General features: G+C 42.6%; 1 protein-coding gene across 2 annotated transcripts in view; it reads right to left on the reverse strand.

The window, feature by feature from the left end:
* Positions 1 to 19,608, reverse strand: part of LOC126273471 (phosphatidylinositol glycan anchor biosynthesis class U protein) — an 86,935-nt gene extending 67,327 nt beyond the window's left edge. The window contains exon 1 of one of the 2 annotated variants that reach the window (XM_049977035.1): positions 19,108 to 19,608. In XM_049977035.1, coding sequence (XP_049832992.1) covers positions 19,108 to 19,246 — 139 coding nt within the window. In that variant the 5' untranslated portion in view covers positions 19,247 to 19,608. The remainder of the gene's footprint in view (positions 1 to 19,107) is intronic. The other variant, XM_049977036.1, reaches the window with a different exon arrangement.
* Positions 19,609 to 20,530: the final 922 nt, after the last annotated feature.

A 20,530-nucleotide genomic window follows, 5' to 3' on the forward strand; every position in this document is an offset into this window, starting at 1 on the left:
GGGCAGGGGTGAGATTGAGGGGAGGGGGGGGGGGGGTAGTAGCAGAAAAGGAGAGAAATGAGATGACTGGGTGTGATGGTAGAATGACAGCTGTGTAGTGCTGGAATGGGAACACGGAACGGGCTGGATGGGTAACGAATGTTGAGGCCAGGAGGATTACAGAAATATAGGATATATTGCAGGGGAAGTTCCCAGTTTTGCAATTCAGAAAAGCTGGTGTTGGTGGGCAGGACCCGTATGGCACAGGCTGTGAAGCATGGCAGCATGTTCAGCAACAGGGTGGTCCACTTGTTTCTTGGTCACAGTTTGTCAGTGGCCATTCATGCAGGCAGATAGTGTGTTGGTTGTCATGCCTACATATAATGCAGCACAGTGGTTACAGCTTAGCTTTTAGATCACATGACTGGTCTCACAGGTAGACCTGCCTATGATGGGACAGATGACGATAGTGACCGGACTGGAGTAGATGGTGGTGGGAGGATGTGTGGGACAGGTCTTGCATCTAGGCCTATTACAGGTGTAAGAGCCATGAGGTAAGAGACTGGGGGCAGGGTTTATGTAAGGATGGACGAGTACATTGTGTAGGTTCAGTGGACGGCATAATACCACAGTGGGGGTGGGGGGGAAGGATAGTAGGCACGACATTTCTCATTTCAGGGCAACACAAGAGGTAATCTAAACCCTGGCAGAGAATGTAATTCAGTTGCTTCAGTCCTGGATGGTACTGAGTTACAAGGGGAATGCTTTGGGAGACTTTGGGAGGTGGTGGGAGACTGGAAAGATAAGGCATGGGAGATGTTTTTGTGCAGGGTTGGGAGGATAATTACAGTCAATGAAGGTTTGAGTGAGACCCTCGGTATATTTCAAGAGGGACTGCTCATCACTGCAGATGTGATGACCACAGGTGGCTAGGCTGTATGGAAGGGACTTTTTGATATGGAATGGGTGGCAGCTGTCGAAGTGTAAGTATTGCTGGTGGTTAGTATGTTTGATATGGACGGAGGTACTGATGTAGCCATCTTTGAGGTGGACGTCAGCATCTAGGAAGGTGGCTTGTTGGGTTTCTTAGGACCAGGTGAAGCAAATGGGGGAGAAGATGTTGTGGTTCTGGAAGAATGTGGATAGTGTGCTCTCAGCTTTGGTGCAGATAGCAAACATGTCATCAATGAATCTGAACCAGGTGAGGGGTTTAGGATTCTGGGTTGTATGATGGATTCCTCTAGACAGCCCATGAACAGGCTGGCATAGGATGGTGCCGTGAGGATGCCCACAGCCGTACCCCAGATTTGTTTGCAGGTAATGCCTTTGAAGGAGAAGTAATTGTGGGTGAGGATATAGTTGGTCATGGTGACTAGGAAGGAGGTTCCTGTGACTTGACTGCATTGAGGGCATTTAAGAAACAATAACCATATTACCTTATAAAACAACTGTAGCTAATGCCATTGAGTCTTTATTCTCAAACTATGTGGGACCAACATTATTCAGGAATTACGTCAAGCACACAAATTCCTATTCATCAGGACTAGAAATATATTTTATTTTCCTTCGTTAACATCTAACCATATCATATTTTTGCTCAATATATCTTATACTAGGTTTCATCACACTATCTTCCATTCCTAGGACCCATAAATTTGTGGGCTTTCTTATTAAAAATACCAAAGCATATGCTGGGTCCTCAGAAAGACAGTATAAATTTGAAAACTGAATAAATCACGGAATAATGTAGATAGAGGGGTAAAAATTGACACACATGCTTGGAATGACATGTGGTTTTATTAGAACCAAAAAAATACAAGTTCAAAAATGTCTGACAGATGGCACTTCATCTAATCAGAATTGCAATAATTAGCATAACAAAGTAAGACAAAGCAAAGATGATGATATTTACAGGAAATGCTCAATATGTCCACCATCATTCCTCAACAATAGCTGTAGTCGAGGAATAATGTTTTGAACATCACTGTAAAGCATGTCCGGAGTTATGGTGAGGCATTGGTGTCGGATGATGTCTTTCAGCATCCCTAAAGATGTCGGTCGATCACGATACACTTGTGACTTCAGGTAACCCCAAAGCCAATAATCGCACGGACTGAGGTCTGGGGACCTAGGAGGCCAAGCATGACGAAAGAGGCGGCTGAACACACAATCATCACCAAACGATGTGCGCAAGAGATCTTCAACGCGTCTAGCAACTTCTCTAGATGCTGTAAATATTGTTGTTATGCATGCTCAGTACCTGGGTTTCAATCAGACCCGCTGGAGTCCTGCAGTCACAGATAATTAAGTCTATCTTCAAGCATCTTTTAATTAAGGTTTTTCAGCTTTTTGTGACACTCATTCTTGAATCAAACAAATCTGTCACCATTTCAGTTGCCCTTTTTGAATACATTCAATGTTCCCCATTATCCTACCCGGTGTGAGTCCGACACATTTGATTAATATCCTAAGATAGAATGCCTAAGTGTTTTGTAGGCAGTGTACTTTGTAGATTGACTCCACTTTCCCAGTATCCTGCCAATGATTCAAAGTCTGTCACCTGCTTTAACTGTGAATGAACCTATGTGGTCATTCCACTTCACATCCATGAAAATCATTGAAGAGGGGTAGCACCAGTTTCATCAGTTTTATGGTTAACTGCCAAGATGATTAACTGATACGACCCCCATAATATTAGATAACATGGCTTTGCTGTGTTGGTACTGGGAATGAGTGGAAGAAAGTGGAAATTATAGGCTCTGTTATTTTCTCCAAGGGCATTTATCTCTGCTATGGGGGTTAATGATGATGGCATTCCCTTTGGTAAAATATTGTGGCAGTAAAATTACCTCCAATTTGAATCTCTGAGTAAGAAATAATTAGGAGGATGTTATCATCAGAGAAAAAACTGACATTCTACAGGCCAGGGTGTGGTGTGTTAGATACTTTAACCCAGGAAATGGATATTCTGAAATTAGATGTACTGGAAATCGGTGATGTGCAGAGGCAAGAAGGACAGGACTTCTGGCAAACACAAAATCAAGCAGTAAGGGTGATGCAGGATTACATCTAATAAGGAATAAGAAAACAGGGATGCAGGCAAGCTACTATGAACAGCATAAAAAATGCATTACCACAGGCATGAACAATATGAAGCCAACACCAACCCCAGTTGTACAAGTTTATCAGATTTATATGTGTACTAGCTCTGCATATGACAAAGAGATTGAGAGAATGTATGATGAGATAGAAGACATTATTGAGATAATTAAATGAGAGAGAAACTATACTGTAATGGAAGATTGTAATTCAATAGTAGAGAAACGAAGAGAAGGAAAAATAGAAAGTTAACGTGGATTCTGAAAAAAACATTAAAAATGAGACGCTAAAAGTAGTAAATGAGTTTACCCATTTGGAAGTAAAATAACCTGATGGCCAAATTAGAGAGGATACAAAATGCAGACTGAAAAGAGGAATTTGTAAACAACAAATATAAACTTAAATGTTTCTCTCAGGCATTTGTCTTGAGTGTAGCGTAGTCTTGGACGTAAATGAAATCTGGACAATAAATAGCGCAAACAAGATGATAACAGAAGCTTTTCAGATGTAGTGCTATAGAGGAGAGTGTTGAAAATTAGAATGGTAGAACAAATAACCAATGAAGAAGTACCGAAATGAATTGAGGAGGAGATAGATTTATGGCACAACCTAACTAAAAGAAGGGATTTGTGCATTGTCCTCTAACCCAAAAATAATAATGGCCGAGATTTTTGCTGCCAGTAAACCATTGTTGTATGTCACCTAAGAGCCTGCCACAATGCTTTTGACAAAATGCTATGAGGTTAAGTCAATAATTATCTGCAATTTAGTTATATTTTTGTTTATTTTGGTAGTACTGTCGTTTTACATTGAAGACACACGCTTTGTTTATTTGTTGTTACATCTTTGCAATTTTCAAGTTGCTAGGTTAATTTCAGTATCGCTGCCGTGCTGTTAACCATGGCTGTTCCGCTGTCTATTTGCGCCAAAGAAGAGCAACTTTCAGTGATACGTTTTTTGTAGTCAGAAGGCATATCAGGGGCTGAAATTCATCAAAGACTTTCGGCACAATACAGGAACAGTGTTTTGCTACAACGGAGTGTCTATGAATGGATTGAAAAATTCCGAAATAGTCGCACAAGTATTACGCACGATGAAGAAGCTGGATGATCGTTCAGCGCCACAAATTGAGCAATCATGTGAAATGATTCTCTTAGACAGATGATGAACTATTGACAAAGTAGCGCATCACCTGCAAATTAATCACAGTTCTGCCTACAAAATCATCCGCAACAGACCTGGGTTTGTGCAAGATGGGTCCCGAAACAACTCACACAGCTGCATAAACAAATACGCTTGGACATCTGCAAAAAACATTTGGATCTCTATGGTAACAAAGAGGACAATTTCTTACACAGGATCATTACTGGTGACAAAACATGGATACATCATTACAAGCCAGAGAGTAAAAGGCGTAGTATGGAATGGAAACATCCAAATTCACCGAGCAAGAAAAAGTTCAAGACCCAACTGTCCACAGGAAAACAAATGCTTATGGTTTTTTGGGACGCACAAGCTCCAGTACTGGAACACTATGGGGAAAGGGGCACAACAATAAACAGTGTACATTACAGTGAGATGCTTACTGCCACGCTAAAGCCTACAATTCGAATCAAACGCTCAGGATTGCTGTCATAAGGTGTTGAGTTATTGCACAATGCCTGTCTACATACTGCTGCCCACACTTCTGAAACGCTCCAGAAACTCAGATCTGAAGTACTGGACCATCCTCCATGCAGTCCTGATCTTGCCCTTTCTGACTATCACTTGTTTGGTCCACTCAAACAGGCATTAAGGTGCCATCAATTTCTAGCAGACGAAGCAGTGAAAGAAATGGTGCATTCCTGGCTTGCAGCTCAACTGAGAACCTTCTTTTATGAGAGCATCAGGAAGCTTGTACAATGATGGACCAAGCGTGTTGAAACACAAGGAGACTATGTCAAAAAATGACGTTCTTGTAAGCTTCCTATTTGCTTGCAATAAAATTTTACAACTACTTTGCGGATAATAACTGATTTACCCTCGTACTTTGGAGGCTTCAGTGTCAATTCTGTTGCTTTTAGATTCAACCAGCTTTCCGGTTAGCCTCATAAGAGTGAATGGCCCTCCTTCTAGACCTTTCCACCAGAAATAATTTGAAACAGGTACTGGGAATCACCGAGTGTTATTAGAAATAAATGCGAAACATCAGATCACTTGGTCAGTTTTCTAGTGTCACTGTAACATTAAAATTTACCGTTGTGACAGTATGTAACTAGATGTGCTGATCATTCCAAAAAAGGATGTGATGACAACTGGAGGAGGTATACTTTGATGGACGAGGAAACTGAAAATATAATAAAATTGGTTAGCACAGACTTGAACAAGGAGTCAGCATTGTCACCTGTGACTGGAACAGCACACATAGCTGTAAAAAATGGTGGCATCACCAAGGAAGGTATGTTGTTGTTGTTGTCTTCAGTCCTGAGACTGGTTTGATGCAGCTCTCCATGCTACTCTATCCTGTGCAAGCTGCTTCATCTCCCAGTACCTACTGCAACCTACTTCCTTCTGAATCTGCTTAGTGTACTCATCTCTCGGTCTCCCTCTACGATTTTTACCCTCCACGCTGCCCTCCAATGCTAAATTTGTGATCCCTTGATGCCTCAAAACATGTCCTACCAACCGATCCCTTCTTCTAGTCAAGTTGTGCCACAAACTTCTCTTCTCCCCAATCCTATTCAATACCTCCTCATTAGTTACGTGATCTATCCACCTTATCTTCAGTATTCTTCTGTAGCACCACATTTCGAATGCTTCTATTCTCTTCTTGTCCAAACTAGTTATCGTCCATGTTTCACTTCCATACATGGCTACACTCCAAACAAATACTTTCAGAAACGACTTCCTGATACATAAATCTATATTCGATGTTAACAAATTTCTCTTCTTCAGAAACGCTTTCCTTCCCATTGCCAGTCTACATTTTATATCCTCTCTACTTCGACCATCATCAGTTATTTTACTTCCTAAATAGCAAAACTCCTTTACTACTTTAAGTGTCTCATTTCCTAATCTAATTCCCTCAGCATCCCCCGATTTAATTTGACTACATTCCATTATCCTCGTTTTGCTTTTGTTAATGTTCATCTTATATCCTCCTTTCAAGACACTGTCCATTCCGTTCAACTGCTCTTCCAAGTCCTTTGCCGTCTCTGACAGAATTACAATGTCATCGGCGAACCTCAAAGTTTTTACTTCGTCTCCATGAATTTTAATACCTACTCCAAATTTTTCTTTTGTTTCCTTTACTGCTTGCTCAATATACAGATTGAATAACATCGGGGAGAGGCTACAACCCTGTCTCACTCCTTTCCCAACCACTGCTTCCCTTTCATGCCCCTCGACTCTTATTACTGCCATCTGGTTTCTGTACAAATTATAAATAGCCTTTCGCTCCCTGTATTTTACCCCTGCCACCTTTAGAATTTGAAAAAGAGTATTCCAGTCAACATTGTCAAAAGCTTTCTCTAAGTCTACAAATGCTAGAAACGTAGGTTTGCCTTTTCTTAATCTTTCTTCTAAGATAAGTCGTAAGGTCAGTATTGCCTCACGTGTTCCAACATTTCGACGGAATCCAAACTGATCCTCCCCGAGGTCTGCATCTACCAGTTTTTCCATTCGTCTGTAAAGAATTCGCGTTAGTATTTTGCAGCCGTGGCTTATTAAACTGATAGTTCGGTAATTTTCACATCTGTCGGCACCTGCTTTCTTTGGGATTGGAATTATTATATTCTTCTTGAAGTCTGAGGGTATTTCGCCTGTCTCATACATCTTGCTCACCAGCTGGTAGAGTTTTGTCATGACTGGCTCTCCCAAGGCCGTCAGTAGTTCTAATGGAATGTTGTCTACTCCGGGGGCCTTGTTTCGACTCAGGTCTTTCAGTGCTCTGTCAAACTCTTCACGCAGTATCGTATCTCCCATTTCGTCTTCATCTACATCCTCTTCTATTTCCATAATATTGTCCTCAAGTACATCGCCCTTGTATAAGCCTTCTATATACTCCTTCCACCTTTCTGCCTTCCCTTCTTTGCTTAGAACTGGGCTGCCATCTGAGCTCTTGATATTCATACACGTGGTTCTCTTCTCTCCAAAGGTCTCTTTAATTTTCCTGTAGGCAGTATCTATCTTACCCCTAGTGAGATAAGCTTCTACATCCTTACATTTGTCCTCTAGCCATCCCTGTTTAGCCATTTTGCACTTCCTGTCGATCTCATTTTTGAGACGTTTGTATTCCTTTTTGCCTGCTTCATTTAATGCATTTTTATATTTTCTCCTTTCATCAATTAAATTCAATATTTCTTCTGTTACCCAAGGATTTCTAGCAGCCCTCGTCTTTGTACCTACTTTATCCTCTGCTGCCTTCACTACTACATCCCTCAGAGCTACCCATTCTTCTTCTACTGTATTTCTTTCCCCTATTCCTGTCAATTGATCCCTTATGCTCTCTCTGAAACTCTGTACAACCTCTGGTTCTTTCAGTTTATCCAGGTCCCATCTCCTTAATTTAGCACATTTTTGCAGTTTCTTCAGTTTTAATCTACAGGTCATAACCAATAGATTGTGGTCAGAGTCCACATCTGCCCCTGGAAATGTCTTACAACTTAAAACCTGGTTCTTAAATCTCTGTCTTACCATTATATAATCTATCTGATACCTTTTAGTATCTCCAGGGTTCTTCCACGTATACAACCTTCTTTCATGATTCTTAAACCAAGTGTTAGCTATGATTAAGTTGTGCTCTGTGCAAAATTCTACTAGGCGGCTTCCTCTTTCATTTCTTAGCCCCAATCCATATTCACCTACTATGTTTCCTTCTCTCCCTTTTCCTACACTCGAATTCCAGTCACCCATTACTATTAAATTTTCGTCTCCCTTCACTATCTGAATAATTTCTTTTATTTCATCATACATTTCTTCAATTTCTTCATCATCTGCAGAGCTAGTTGGCATATAAACTTGTACTACTGTAGTAGGTGTGGGCTTCGTATCTATCTTGGCCACATAATGCGTTCACTATGCTGTTTGTAGTAGCTTACCCGCATTCCTATTTTCCTATTCATTATTAAACCTACTCCTGCATTACCCCTATTTGATTTTGTGTTTATAACCCTGTAGTCACCTGACCAGAAGTCTTGTTCCTCCTGCCACCGAACCTCACTAATTCCCACTATATCTAACTTTAACCTATCCATTTCCCTTTTTAAATTTTCTAACCTACCTGCCCTATTAAGGGATCTGACATTCCACGCTCCGATCCGTAGAATGCCAGTTTTCTTTCTCCTGATAACGACATCCTCCTGAGTAGTCCCCGCCCGGAGATCCGAATGGGGGACTATTTTACCTCCGGAATATTTTACCCAAGAGGATGCCATCATCATTTAATCATACAGTAAAGCTGCATGTCCTCGGGAAAAATTACGGCTGTAGTTTCCCCTTGCTTTCAGCCGTTCGCAGTACCAGCACAGCAAGGCCGTTTTGGTTAATGTTGCAAGGCCAGATCAGTCAATCATCCAGACTGTTGCCCCTGCAACTACTGAAAAGGCTGCTGCCCCTCTTCAGGAACCACACGTTTGTCTGGCCTCTCAACAGATACCCCTCCGTTGTGGTTGCACCTACGGTACGGCCATCTGTATCGCTGAGGCACGCAAGCCTCCCCACCAACGGCAAGGTCCATGGTTCATGGGGGGAGGCAAGGAAGGTAATTCCACTGATATTGTCACTAATGCATAACACATTGTAAGCAGCCAAGGTGAGATGTACAGCAGTGTTTCTGCTCTTATTCTAAATAATCACTTCATTCAGTCACACATACACATGCGTAGTGTGCGACACTGCTCCACTTCTAATACTGGAGTGTACACTACTCCTGTTTCCCTTGCTTCTAGAGAGTAAACATGACAGGGGTCAAGAGGAATATCTGCTAGAAGCTGTTGTCTTTGAACAGTGACATAATGTTAATGGCTGCTGCGATGTTACATTTTGGTGTGTATATTCGCAGCTTTGTTGTTAGTTGGCGAAGCCAATGAGTGTGAAAGTTTAAAAAAAAAAAAAAAAAAGTCCCGGTTGTGGTGCAGACTGATAGCTTAGGCAATTTGAAAGAAATCAACTCTGATATCACATTATAGTTTTCATATTGTTTACACAGTTGGTTGCACATCTCCTACTCACTGGTCAAAGTCGATGACTTGTAAGGAATATTCCTTTTTATACACATGACAGTGCTTTGAACCCTGTAAGGGTTCACCTTGCCACATAATTCACCCAGATTTGACTGATTCCAGTTGTGCCTCATTAATATTGTAGCCATCAGATACTACTTTTCTGTGTTTTGTGAAAAGCACATTTTATATTTCTGTAAATTTAAAGCAAGGTGCCAAACACTGCACTACTTTGAAACCTTATCAATGTCTAACTGAAAATTTGTGCAGTTTTTCTTCTTTTCTTTTCACTTGGTTATAAATAACTCAAACATCTTGACAAAGTCTGAATTACTATTAATATTGTCTGCCAGTTCATTAATACAGAACAAGAATAAATATTGGTTGGTTGGTTTGTGGGATTGAAGGGACCAGACAACTACAGCCATTGGCCCCTTTTTCCGCGAACTTTAAGCACCCACAAAGAATAAGAGGAAACAATGGTGATGACAAGAGATGACACAGGACAAGAAAGCCACAAACTGAGACCAGAAAAAAGGAATTAAAATCACACCGAGTGTGACAGTGGTTGGCCGACCATAGAAACAAAAAAGGAAAAGCCAACCACCAAGAAACTCACTAAAAACCCCAGTCTAAAATCATAGGCCAAAGGCCAGACTCAACACAAAAAAAGGACAAACACTTAGATCAAGTGATAAAAACCCCCTGCACGAATAAAACTCAAAACTAAATTTGCCATCGCAACGTCATCTGATGAAAGTTCAGGAAGCGTATTAGGCAGCACAAATGTGTGCCTGAGCAGAGTTAAAAGTGGGCAGTCCAATAAGATGTGGACCACCGTCAAAGCTGACCTGCAGCGACAAAGTCGGGCCCTCGCAGCGCAATAAATAGCTGTGTGTTATCCAGGTGTGGCCAATGCGCAACCAGCACAGGACAACAGAGTCCTTGCGAGAGATCCGCAAGGAGGAGCGCCATGCACCAGTAGCCTCCTTGATGGCCCGAAGTTTGTTGTGTGAAGGAAGGGTGCGTCATTCTTCACCCCAGGTGCGAAGTACCTTCTGTCGCAAAACTGCCCTGAGGTCACTCTCTGAAAGGCCAATCTCCAAGGCTGGTGCTCCCGCAGCCTGTTTGGCCAGCGTGTCAACATGTTCATTTCCCGGGATGCCAACATTACCCGGGGTCCATGCAAAGACCACAGAACGGCTGCAACGGGCAAGAGTATGGAGGGACTCCTGGACAGCCATCACCAGATGAGAACAAGGGAAACACTGGTCGTTAGCTTGTAAACTGCTCTGGGAGTCACTGCAGACAACGAAGGACCCACCTGAGCAGGAGTGGATATACTCTAGGGTGTGAGAGATGGCGACCAGCTCAGCAGTGAAAACACTGCAGCCAGCTGGCAATGAGTGTCGTTCATAATGATCCCCTAGGGTAAGAGCATAACCGACACGACCAGCATCCATCGAACCGTCAGTACAGACAACGTCAGAGCCTTGAAACACGGCAAGGATTGAAAGAAATTGGCAGCGGAGTGCCTCAGGAGGAACTGAGTCCTTCGGGCCTTGTGCCAAATCGAGCTGAAGGCATGGGCGAGGCTCATGCACCATGGGGGTATACGCAGAGGGTCCCGGAAAAGAGGTGTAAGACGGAAAACCTCAAGCCCAGAGAGAAGAGCTCTGACGCAAACTGCGATTGTGCATCCTGACTGGGGCCGCCGTTCTGGAAGATGGATGACCAACTGAGGGGACAGGAGATGATAATTGGGGTGCCCGGACAAGGTACAAACAAGTGTAGCATAAGCGGCCAGTAATCATTGGTGCTGGAACCGCAATGGAGGGACACCTGCCTCCACAAGCATGCTGTTGACAGGGCTTGTCCGTAAAGCTCCAGTGGTGAGTCAGATCCCACTATGAGTGAAGGATGGGGTCTAGCAACTGTAATGTGGAAGGTGATGCCAAACTGTACGCCAGGCTCCCATAATCTAGATGGGACAGAATTAACGGCTGGTACAGCCGTAGAAGGGTAGACCGAACGGCACCCCAGTTCATGTGATTCAAGCAACAAAGAGCGTTAAGATGTTGCCAGCACATCTGTTTAAGCTGCCGAATATGAGGGAGCTAAGGCAACCGGGTATCAAAAACCAATCCCAAAAACCAACGCGTCTCCACCACAGCAAGAGGTTCGCCATCATGATAAAGCTGTGGCTCAGGGTGAACAGTGCATCGCTGGCAGTAATGCATAAAGGTCTTGGCAGCTGAAAACTGGAAGCCATGCGCTACAGCCCAAGACTGTGCCTTGCAGATAGCACCCTGCAGCTGCCATTCAGCAGCTGCAATGCCAGTGGGGCAGAAGTATAGGCAGAAGTCGCCAGCATACAAAGAAGCTGAGACAGACATTCCCACTGCCACAGCGAGCCCATTAATTGCAAAAGAGGCACTTACTTAAGACACACCCTTGTGGTAGCCCATTCTCCTGAACTCGGGAGGAACTATGGGAGGCTGCAACTTTGACACGGAAGGAACGAAGCAACAGAAAATATTGTATGAAAATTGAGAGCGGACCCCGAAGACCCCAACCATGAAATGTACAGAGGATGTGATGTCGTATCGTATGCCTACCACATGTCAAAAAATATGGCGACCGAATGCCAACGGTGGGCAAAGGCCGTATGATGGCAGACACCAGGCACACCAGATTATCGGCGGCAGAGTGACCCTTATGGAACCCACCCTGAGACGGAGCCAGAAGGCCACGAGACTCAAGTAGCCAACTCAACCTCTGGCTCACCATGCGTTTGAGCAACTTGCAAACATTGGTGAGGTTAATGGAGCGGTAGTTGTCCACCTCCAGTGGGTTCTTGCCATGATTCAACACAGGGATTACGATGCTTTCCCGCCACTGCAACAGGAACTCACCCTCAACCCAGATATGGTTGTAAAGATCTAGGAGGCAGTCCACTAAGAGGTGTTTGAGCATCTGACAGTGGATGCGATTTGGGCTGGGAGCTGTATCAGGGCAAGCAGCTAGGGCACTTTCGAATTCCCACTTACTGAACGGAGCATTTCACAATTTAGGGTGGATGTTTATAAGATGATATTTGACTTTTTTGTGTTGGCTTCAGTCGTCTAGTGAAAGTATGATTCTGTAATGCTGTTTCGTTGGCTGCAGAAATGTCCTGGTTCAATGCGTTTACCTCATTTTTGGTGCTTCAAATACCATTCTTCCGAATGAGCTTCCTTCTTGATGTTTGTATAAAAAAGTAGTAGAATAACTCATTTTTGCTGGTCACTTGCAAATTATTATAAAGGGGACTTGTACATTGTTCCACCGTCACACATCGAGTGTTCACTGCAGACTGACTATGGTCAAAGAAGACTCCAGCGTCAAAATCACTTCACACAACACACAAGCTTCCACTTGTAACCAGTCTCTTTGATATTATTTGTCACATATACTAATATTAATCAATATTGTGTCACTCTCTAACATATAAGCAAACTAGCATAAAATAAGGCAAATTACAATTAACAAAAAATATTCTGACAAAAATATAAGAAAACATTTAAAACCTCCCTCATTAGATTTGGTATCGACAAATCCGCTAGAAAACAACACATCTCCAAGATCCATAACACACCCCACAGAGGGTTATGAGCTTTGAAGTCGCCCAGTAACAGAAAAGGTGGCGGCGCAGCCAGGACACGCTGCAGGACATCACCACCCAGTGAAAGAGAGAGATTGCAGACAGTAACAGCCAGAGGCATCCACACCTGAACAGCGACAGCCTCTAAAGGTGTCTATAGAGGGACAGACTCACTGTAAAGGGAGTGGAGGACACAGATGCAGACGCCACTAGATACCCTCTCATATGCTGCCCGGTTCCTATAATAACCCCGATAGCCATGGAGGGTGGAAAAACCGCTGCAGTTCCCCTGAAGGAAGACATTGTCCATCGCTGAGAAAGGTGTGAAGGGACCAGAGAGGCAGGTTACGCAGCTGGGTCATCTGATGCCACCGATTGAGTACCTGTGGAGTGACATCCATTGTGTCTGAGAGTCTGGTGAGATCTAGGTCCTTAGCGGATGCCAGAATCTCTACTTCGCCCTCAGACGCAGAGCTTGTAGGTTGCGGTGGGGTGGGTGCCACCACAAGTTCCTTTGTCTTAGAGGTCTTCTTGAACTTTTCACGCTGCTCCTTGGGCTTCACTGACTGGAAGGGCTTCACCGATTCAGTCTCGGAGACGGAGGAGGATCGCGAAGCTCTACGACCAGCTGCTTGTAGGCACTTATGCCACTGCTGGAGCAAGGGGAGCCGAAGAAGTTCGACCCTTCTCCGGCTTAGAAGCGTGGACAGACGTCCCCGATAGGTGAGGGGGCGGTGCTCCCGAGGTAGGTGGTGCAGGAAACAGGGTGGGCAGTGCCCCCCCCTTGGGCAAGGGGGCATGCGGAGTTGTAAGGATCGGTCAGCCGACTTGAATTCGCTGCAATGAGGGGGTTATCACGGTTCTTGTAGCGGCGTCATATGAGGACTGGTAGGATCGCCATTGCAGGGAATCCCGATGCCCCAGAGAGATAGGCATCTACTCTTTGGCATACGTGGGGAGTTAACGGCGCAGGCATTAGCAGAGCGATCCCTGTGTCATCAGGGGGCTACAACCAACAGGGTACATGGCGGCCCCACCTCAATGGACTGGCTACCGTGATGGATAGGTGCAAGGAAATCCATGGTTGTCGTCTCCGGAAAAAGCAACACTGCACAGTGCATGGTGGAAATCGCACCCAGGAATGTATCCTCGCCCAAGAGATGGAGACCGAATGGGACGGCAATTCGACGACGAGAAAGCTGGCTAAAAGTCTCAATGCACCATGTAAGGCGCCCTTCCACAATTGGCTCGCTCTTCGTACGAATATGGAAATATGGAGGTCAAACCCGAGAGGGGACCATCACATACAGGCCAAAACGTTTGAGACTCCTTGCAGTAGCCTCTTACAACAGGCAGGAATACTGCGGGCCTATTCTAAGCCCTGGACCCGCAGGGGGGACAGAACAAGAATAGAAAGAGTCCCAAAGCCCCTCCCAGGCTAAGTCCAAAATTACTGGATCGATGACCGTCGCAGTCTGGTCCCTTTAACCCCCACAAACCAACCAAAGTTACTTCTAGATTTACAAATGATGGATCACTGGTGTATGCAATGTTCTAAAGGTTGCCAAAGTGTCATATTAAAGAGGGTCATGGAAGACAGACCCTTATCAATGATGACCTTGTGGAGGTGGAGAACTTCCACTCTGCAATTATGGATTGCAGCAACCATTTCTCACAGATATCATGAACCTTAACAAATGAGATGTAAAATGCTCAGTGTAGAAGTACTGATCCATGACAATGGCCACTCACATACAGCTCGGTGCACAATAAATGTTAAGGAGGAGTTCAAATGGAGTTTTTTGTTCATCCTCAGTACAGCCCTGACCCTGCTTTCGTGATTTCCGTATTTTCTTGGATTTCCTATCACTAGCCTTTTCACAATGATGAAGAGCTGAAAATTACTGTCATACTGCACTGTTCCATTCCCAGGTGACAGACACTGACACAGCAATACTAAGGCTGATCCCATAAAATTACAAGCATCTAATGTCTGGTGGTAATTATGTCAAAAAATAGCTAAGCCGTACTTCTATATCTTCATTTGTACAGTAAAATTTGAATATGGAGTTCAGCATTTATATTTTTTCCTTGGGTACCTTAACTTCAATTCCTGCATCATCCACAAGAGCTTGGACATTAAATTTGGTGCCACTGACAACTCTTTTGTGTGTGTGTGTGTGTGTGTGTGTGTGCGCGTGTGGTGTGTGTGTGTGTGTGTGTGTGTGTGTGTGTGTGTGTGTGTGTGTGTGTGTGTCAAGGCATTCTGAGTAACTACTGAAAAGAAAAGGAAGTAATGAGAGCAGAGCAAGAGGCATTGAGTGCTATGCAGATTTAGGATTGGATTGGATTGTTTGGGGGAAGAGACCAAACAGCCAGGTCGTAGGTCTCATCGGATTAGGGAAGGATGGGGAAGGAAGTCGGCCGTGCCCTTTTAAAGGAACCATCTCGGCATTTGCCTGGAGTGGTTTAGGGAAATCATGGAAAACCTAAATCAGGATGGCCGGACGCGGGAGCAGATGTAGGACTAGTTTAATTATGTTCTCACAAAATTGCAATAATTAGAAGAAGAGCTCCAGTCCTACATATTAGCCAGAACTGCAGAGCACTGGTAAAGAGAAAGCCAGATTATGTATGTAATTATATCCTTGTATGAAACAACAAGCAGTGTTGTTCTACAAAAACATATGAAGAACTGATCATATGTGGTAAAAAGATCCCCTTTAATTGCTAATAAATATACCTCATTGCTACAACCGCTTTTGTTAAATGATTTTTTTGTTATGGTATTGAAGCTTTCGACATACGTATCTCAAAATATTTTTTCTGTGCGTTTTCCTTTATCAGTAATAGAAAGGGAGACGAAAATCTAATAATCGTGGGAGACTGGAATGTTTGTTACACCTACATATATACTCTGCATGCTAATGTACAGTGAATTATTGACAGTACTTCATAGCAATGTTATCAACTTTCTATCCTATTCCATTTGCAGAATAGAGGAGGAAAAACTGAATATCTACATCCCTCTGTGTTATTCTCATGATCACTACATGAGGTTGTGGTGATGGCAGCATAATGGACAGTCTTCTTCACATACAAAATCTCTAAATTTACCCAAGTGGTTTTCTGAAGAACTACATTGTCTTTATTCCAATGATTTCTATTCAAGAAACATGCATTTCTGTTACACTTTCATGTGGGCTATACCAACCTATTACAATCACATGAAACACTTTTCTTCCAGAATGGTGAGTTGCTCCAGAATATGATGCCATAAAATAATAGCAAATGAAAACAGGAAAAGTAAATCATTTTTCTGACATTTTCATCTCCAAAACGTGGTGCTATCCACAACACAGACATTGGAGAGCTTAGACGTTTAAGAAGTTCTGGAGGACAGAAACCTCAAAAATGATTATTTAATAGAGAAGTTGAACAGACAAATATAACTGCAAGAAATGTGATCACGAAGAAGCTTTGGGTAACTAAGTAAATACAACAACTGACCAAAAAAAAGAAGAAACAAATATACATCCATAAAAAGGAACAGCAGCAAAAAGTAAAAGAAGGAAGGCTGAGTTTACCTGCTGACATTGAGGTCATTAAGAGATGGAACATAAGCTCCGATTATGTCAGGCTGGGGAAGGATATAGGCTGTGCCCTTTCAAAGGAACCATCCCCGCATTTGCTGCAGTGATTTAGGGAAACCACAGAAAAGCTACAGCTTGATGGCCGGACATGGGTCTGAACCATCATCCTCCCAAATGAGAGTCCTGTGTGGTAACCACCAGCAAAAAATGGTATAATAGGAGTAGGAGTTGTGAATAGGAAGATAGGGCAAAGAGTGAATTACTGTGAACAGTTCAGATCTCATCAGAACTGACAGCAAACCAACATCAACAACGACAATTCAGTTATACATGCCGATGATGTAATCTGAAGGTGAAGAGGAAAAGGACACTGAACGGGTAATTCAGTGTGTACAGGGGGATAAAGATCCAATAGTCATGAGGAATTGGAATGTAATTGTAGGGAAAGGAGTAGAAGAAAATGTTACAGGAGAATATGGGCTCCGTTGCAGGAACGAGAGAGGAGAAAGGCTAATTGAGTTCTGCAATAAATTTCAGATGGTAATAGTGAATACTCTGTTCAAGAATCACAAGAGAAGGCTGAAGTTAGAGAGACGAGTCAGAAAGAATCAGTGTCAAAGCCTTCAGTGAAATTAAAAGCAAGGGTAGCAAAATTAAGAGTGCAATGGGAATTCCACTGTTAAATGCAAAGGAGAGGGCAGATAGGGGGAAAGGGAACACAGAAGGCCTCTATCAGGGGGAGAACTTGACTGATGACATGATGGAATAGGAAACGGGAGTCAACAGAGGAGAGATAGTGAATCCAGTATTAGAACCAGAACTTAAAAGAACTTTGGACAACTTAAGATCAAGCAAGGCAGAAGGGAAAAAATAACATTCCACCGGAATTTCAAAAATCACTGGGGGAAAGTGGCAACAACACAATTATTCACATTGCTGTGTACACTGAATGAGACTGGCGATATACCACTTTCAAAATAACATTATACACACAATTCCGATGATAGCAAGAGCCGACAAGTGTGAGTTTTACTGCACAAGCAGCTTGACAGCTCATGTGTCAATGCTGCTGACAAGAGTAATATACAGAATGGAAAAGTAAATTGAAGAACTGTTACACGATGATCAGTTGGATTTTACAAAAGATAAAGGTACCAGAAAGGCAGTTCTGAAATTGGGGTTGACAACGGAAAACATGACATATTTATTGGATTTGTCGAACTGGAAAAAGTGTTCAACACTGTCAAATGGTGCAACGTGTTCAGTAATGATGCAGAGTAGGATGAAGTTTAAGAGACAACTCAGGAAGAATCATTGGGCAAAGAAGTGGGCTACAAAAGTACAACTGTGGGTAAAGTAGGGGTAAGGTACAGGGAATAATGGGAATATGCAATGTGTACAAGAACCAAGAGGGAACAATATGGGTGGAATACCAAGAATGAAGTACTCAAATTAAATGGTGTAAGATACAGATGTAGTCTTTTGCCCCCACTATACAATATGTACATCAAAGATGCAATGACACAAATAAAAGAAATGTTCAAGAGTGGGATTAAAATTTAGGATGAAAGGATATCAACAATAAGATCCACTGATGACATTGATATCCTAAGTGAAAGTGAAGAGGAATCATAGGATGTGTTGAATGGAATGAACAGTGTACTGAATACACAATATATGAGAGTAAATAAAAAAACTTACCAGAATTGGGGATCACGAAGTAGACAAAGTTAAGGAATTCTGCCACCAACGCGGCGGAATAACGAATGATGGATGGAGTAAGGATGGCATAAAAGACAGATCATGGGCAAAAAGGGCATTCCTAGCACAGACAAGTCTGGTAGTATAAAAATACGAATTAAATTGTGAAAGAAGCATCTCAGAATGTACGTTTGGAGCAGAGCATTGTATGGTAGTGAAGTGTGGACTGTGGACAAACCAGAAGAGAATCGAAGCATTGGAGATGCAGCGCTGCAGAAGACTGTTGAAAATCAGACAGACTGATAACGTAGGTAATGAGGAGATTCTCTGTCAAATTGGCGATGAAAGGAAAATACGGAAAACACCGACAAGAAGAACGATAGGTTGATAGGACACGTGTTACGACATCAGGGATTAAATTCTATGGTACTAGAGGGAGCTGTAGAGGGTAAAAACTGTATAGGAAGACGGATATTGGAATACATCCAACAAATAATTGAGGGCGTCGGTTGCAGTTGCTTCTCTGAGACGAAAGTGCTGGCCCAGGTGAGAAATTAGTGGCAGGCCACATCAAACCGATTAGAAGATATACAAAATGCGCTCTGTTACGTTGTCAACAGGGTAACCTCTAAACTGATTTATGGGCAAATTTTAAAAACAGCTCTCTTCACACCCAGGGAATAGCTTTTATTATGTTTCACTTACTACGCAATTAAAACTTTTCTGAAAACAGTATTTTCTGTCCACAACACATTTTTCGTTATGTTTAAAACAGCATAGTGCAAATACTAGCACAACTTACCGGTATAAGTGATAATGTCGACTAGTATTTTTTTTTTTCAGAAATATTAATCACACAGGGCCAAGAGTCTTAAAGGCCATCTGAGCTTACCTTTCTTCCACGAGTTCAGAGGCGTTGATATCTCAACACGGTCTGCAATTATTTGCCTATAATCTGAATTTAAAAACCAAAACCTTATAGCTCCAGCTACAGCATACACCACTAATGTTGAAATTTTTAAAATATCCATAGGAAAACAGTATCCTGCTTTGAGTAGCAGGAAACCATATAATGTGTCCTACAACCTTCAAAGCCGACTTGTAAACGTTTAAACCCAATCATTTAATCGCAAACAAACACTACATTCTACACGCCCTCCATAACCAAAGATGTCAAATCAAAACAACAAATGGGCGTAACAAAGTAACGTCGACGCGCTCAACGATACAAACACGATGTAACTCGTGTACTTTACCAACAGCGGCGCCAGATGCATTCGCGTCGATCATAATTATTATTTCCGCACCTGGCGGGTAGATTGCCGGTGTAAAATCACATTATGGAGCCCTACAAAATTCTTATTATTTATGTACGGTGCTAAACAGCTGATTTAATGCAGGTTCTCTGCATTCTTACCAATACACACAGAGGCTGTGGCACCTTATTCAGGGCCCCCTGAGGTACTACTCGTTACTAGTAGTTGCCATGTTTCTGAACATCATTCTACGGTAGTTCTGAAAGTTTGCGAGTTTGTACGCTACTATACACTGCAACATCTCCGAAATGTCCTGAACATCAAATTGCAACTCTTTTTGTGACTGAAAACTTACTTCGTGGTCGGAGGTATGGTCGATTACATCCTTTTCTGTACGATTTAGTTCGTGATAGTTGCAATAGCTCTACTCCAACAACTGTTTTTGTTGTTGCAGTGCAAAGTAAAAAGTAGAAATTACTCTTTGAATCAATCTTGGTATCATTTTATATGTGTACGATCAACTTTCAAAGCTCGGATGTACAACATATTTTAAATAAGAACTTCCAATAACCGTGTAGATGAAGTGTAAATTAATCTGACACTGAGTCTTAGAAATCGCAAAGTAGAAAGGTAGTCATGGGGCTAAAGTCAGAGATTGGACCATCTGGGGTTATAGTATTTTAATGAAAGTTGTCCATAATGAGAACAGATGGTGTATATAAAGTGTTAGTACACCACGTTCATAGGAAATATTGCTAATAAACGCTGACAGTTGCAGTTTCGTAATTTCCTTATGCAGTGTCAAATACCACATCCCTTTCTTTTGACTTACGAAAACATGGCGGAGTGTGATTAGTTTGCCTCACTCTGTGCCAGTGTTGTCCCTCTCTGGCATTTTATCTCTTTGGATCTTACATACACAGGTTCTCGGTTTGGAATTCCAGTCCCCATGAAACTGGAATGATATATTGCTATTGAAGATAAATATACGAATCGAACAACGGAAAATGTGTCACCTCAACACTGATGTTTTTAATGTGGAAATTTAAATGTTTTAGA

Source organism: Schistocerca gregaria, chromosome 5, assembly GCF_023897955.1.
Source record: "Schistocerca gregaria isolate iqSchGreg1 chromosome 5, iqSchGreg1.2, whole genome shotgun sequence".
In the NCBI taxonomy this organism is placed as follows: Eukaryota; Metazoa; Arthropoda; class Insecta; order Orthoptera; family Acrididae; genus Schistocerca; species Schistocerca gregaria.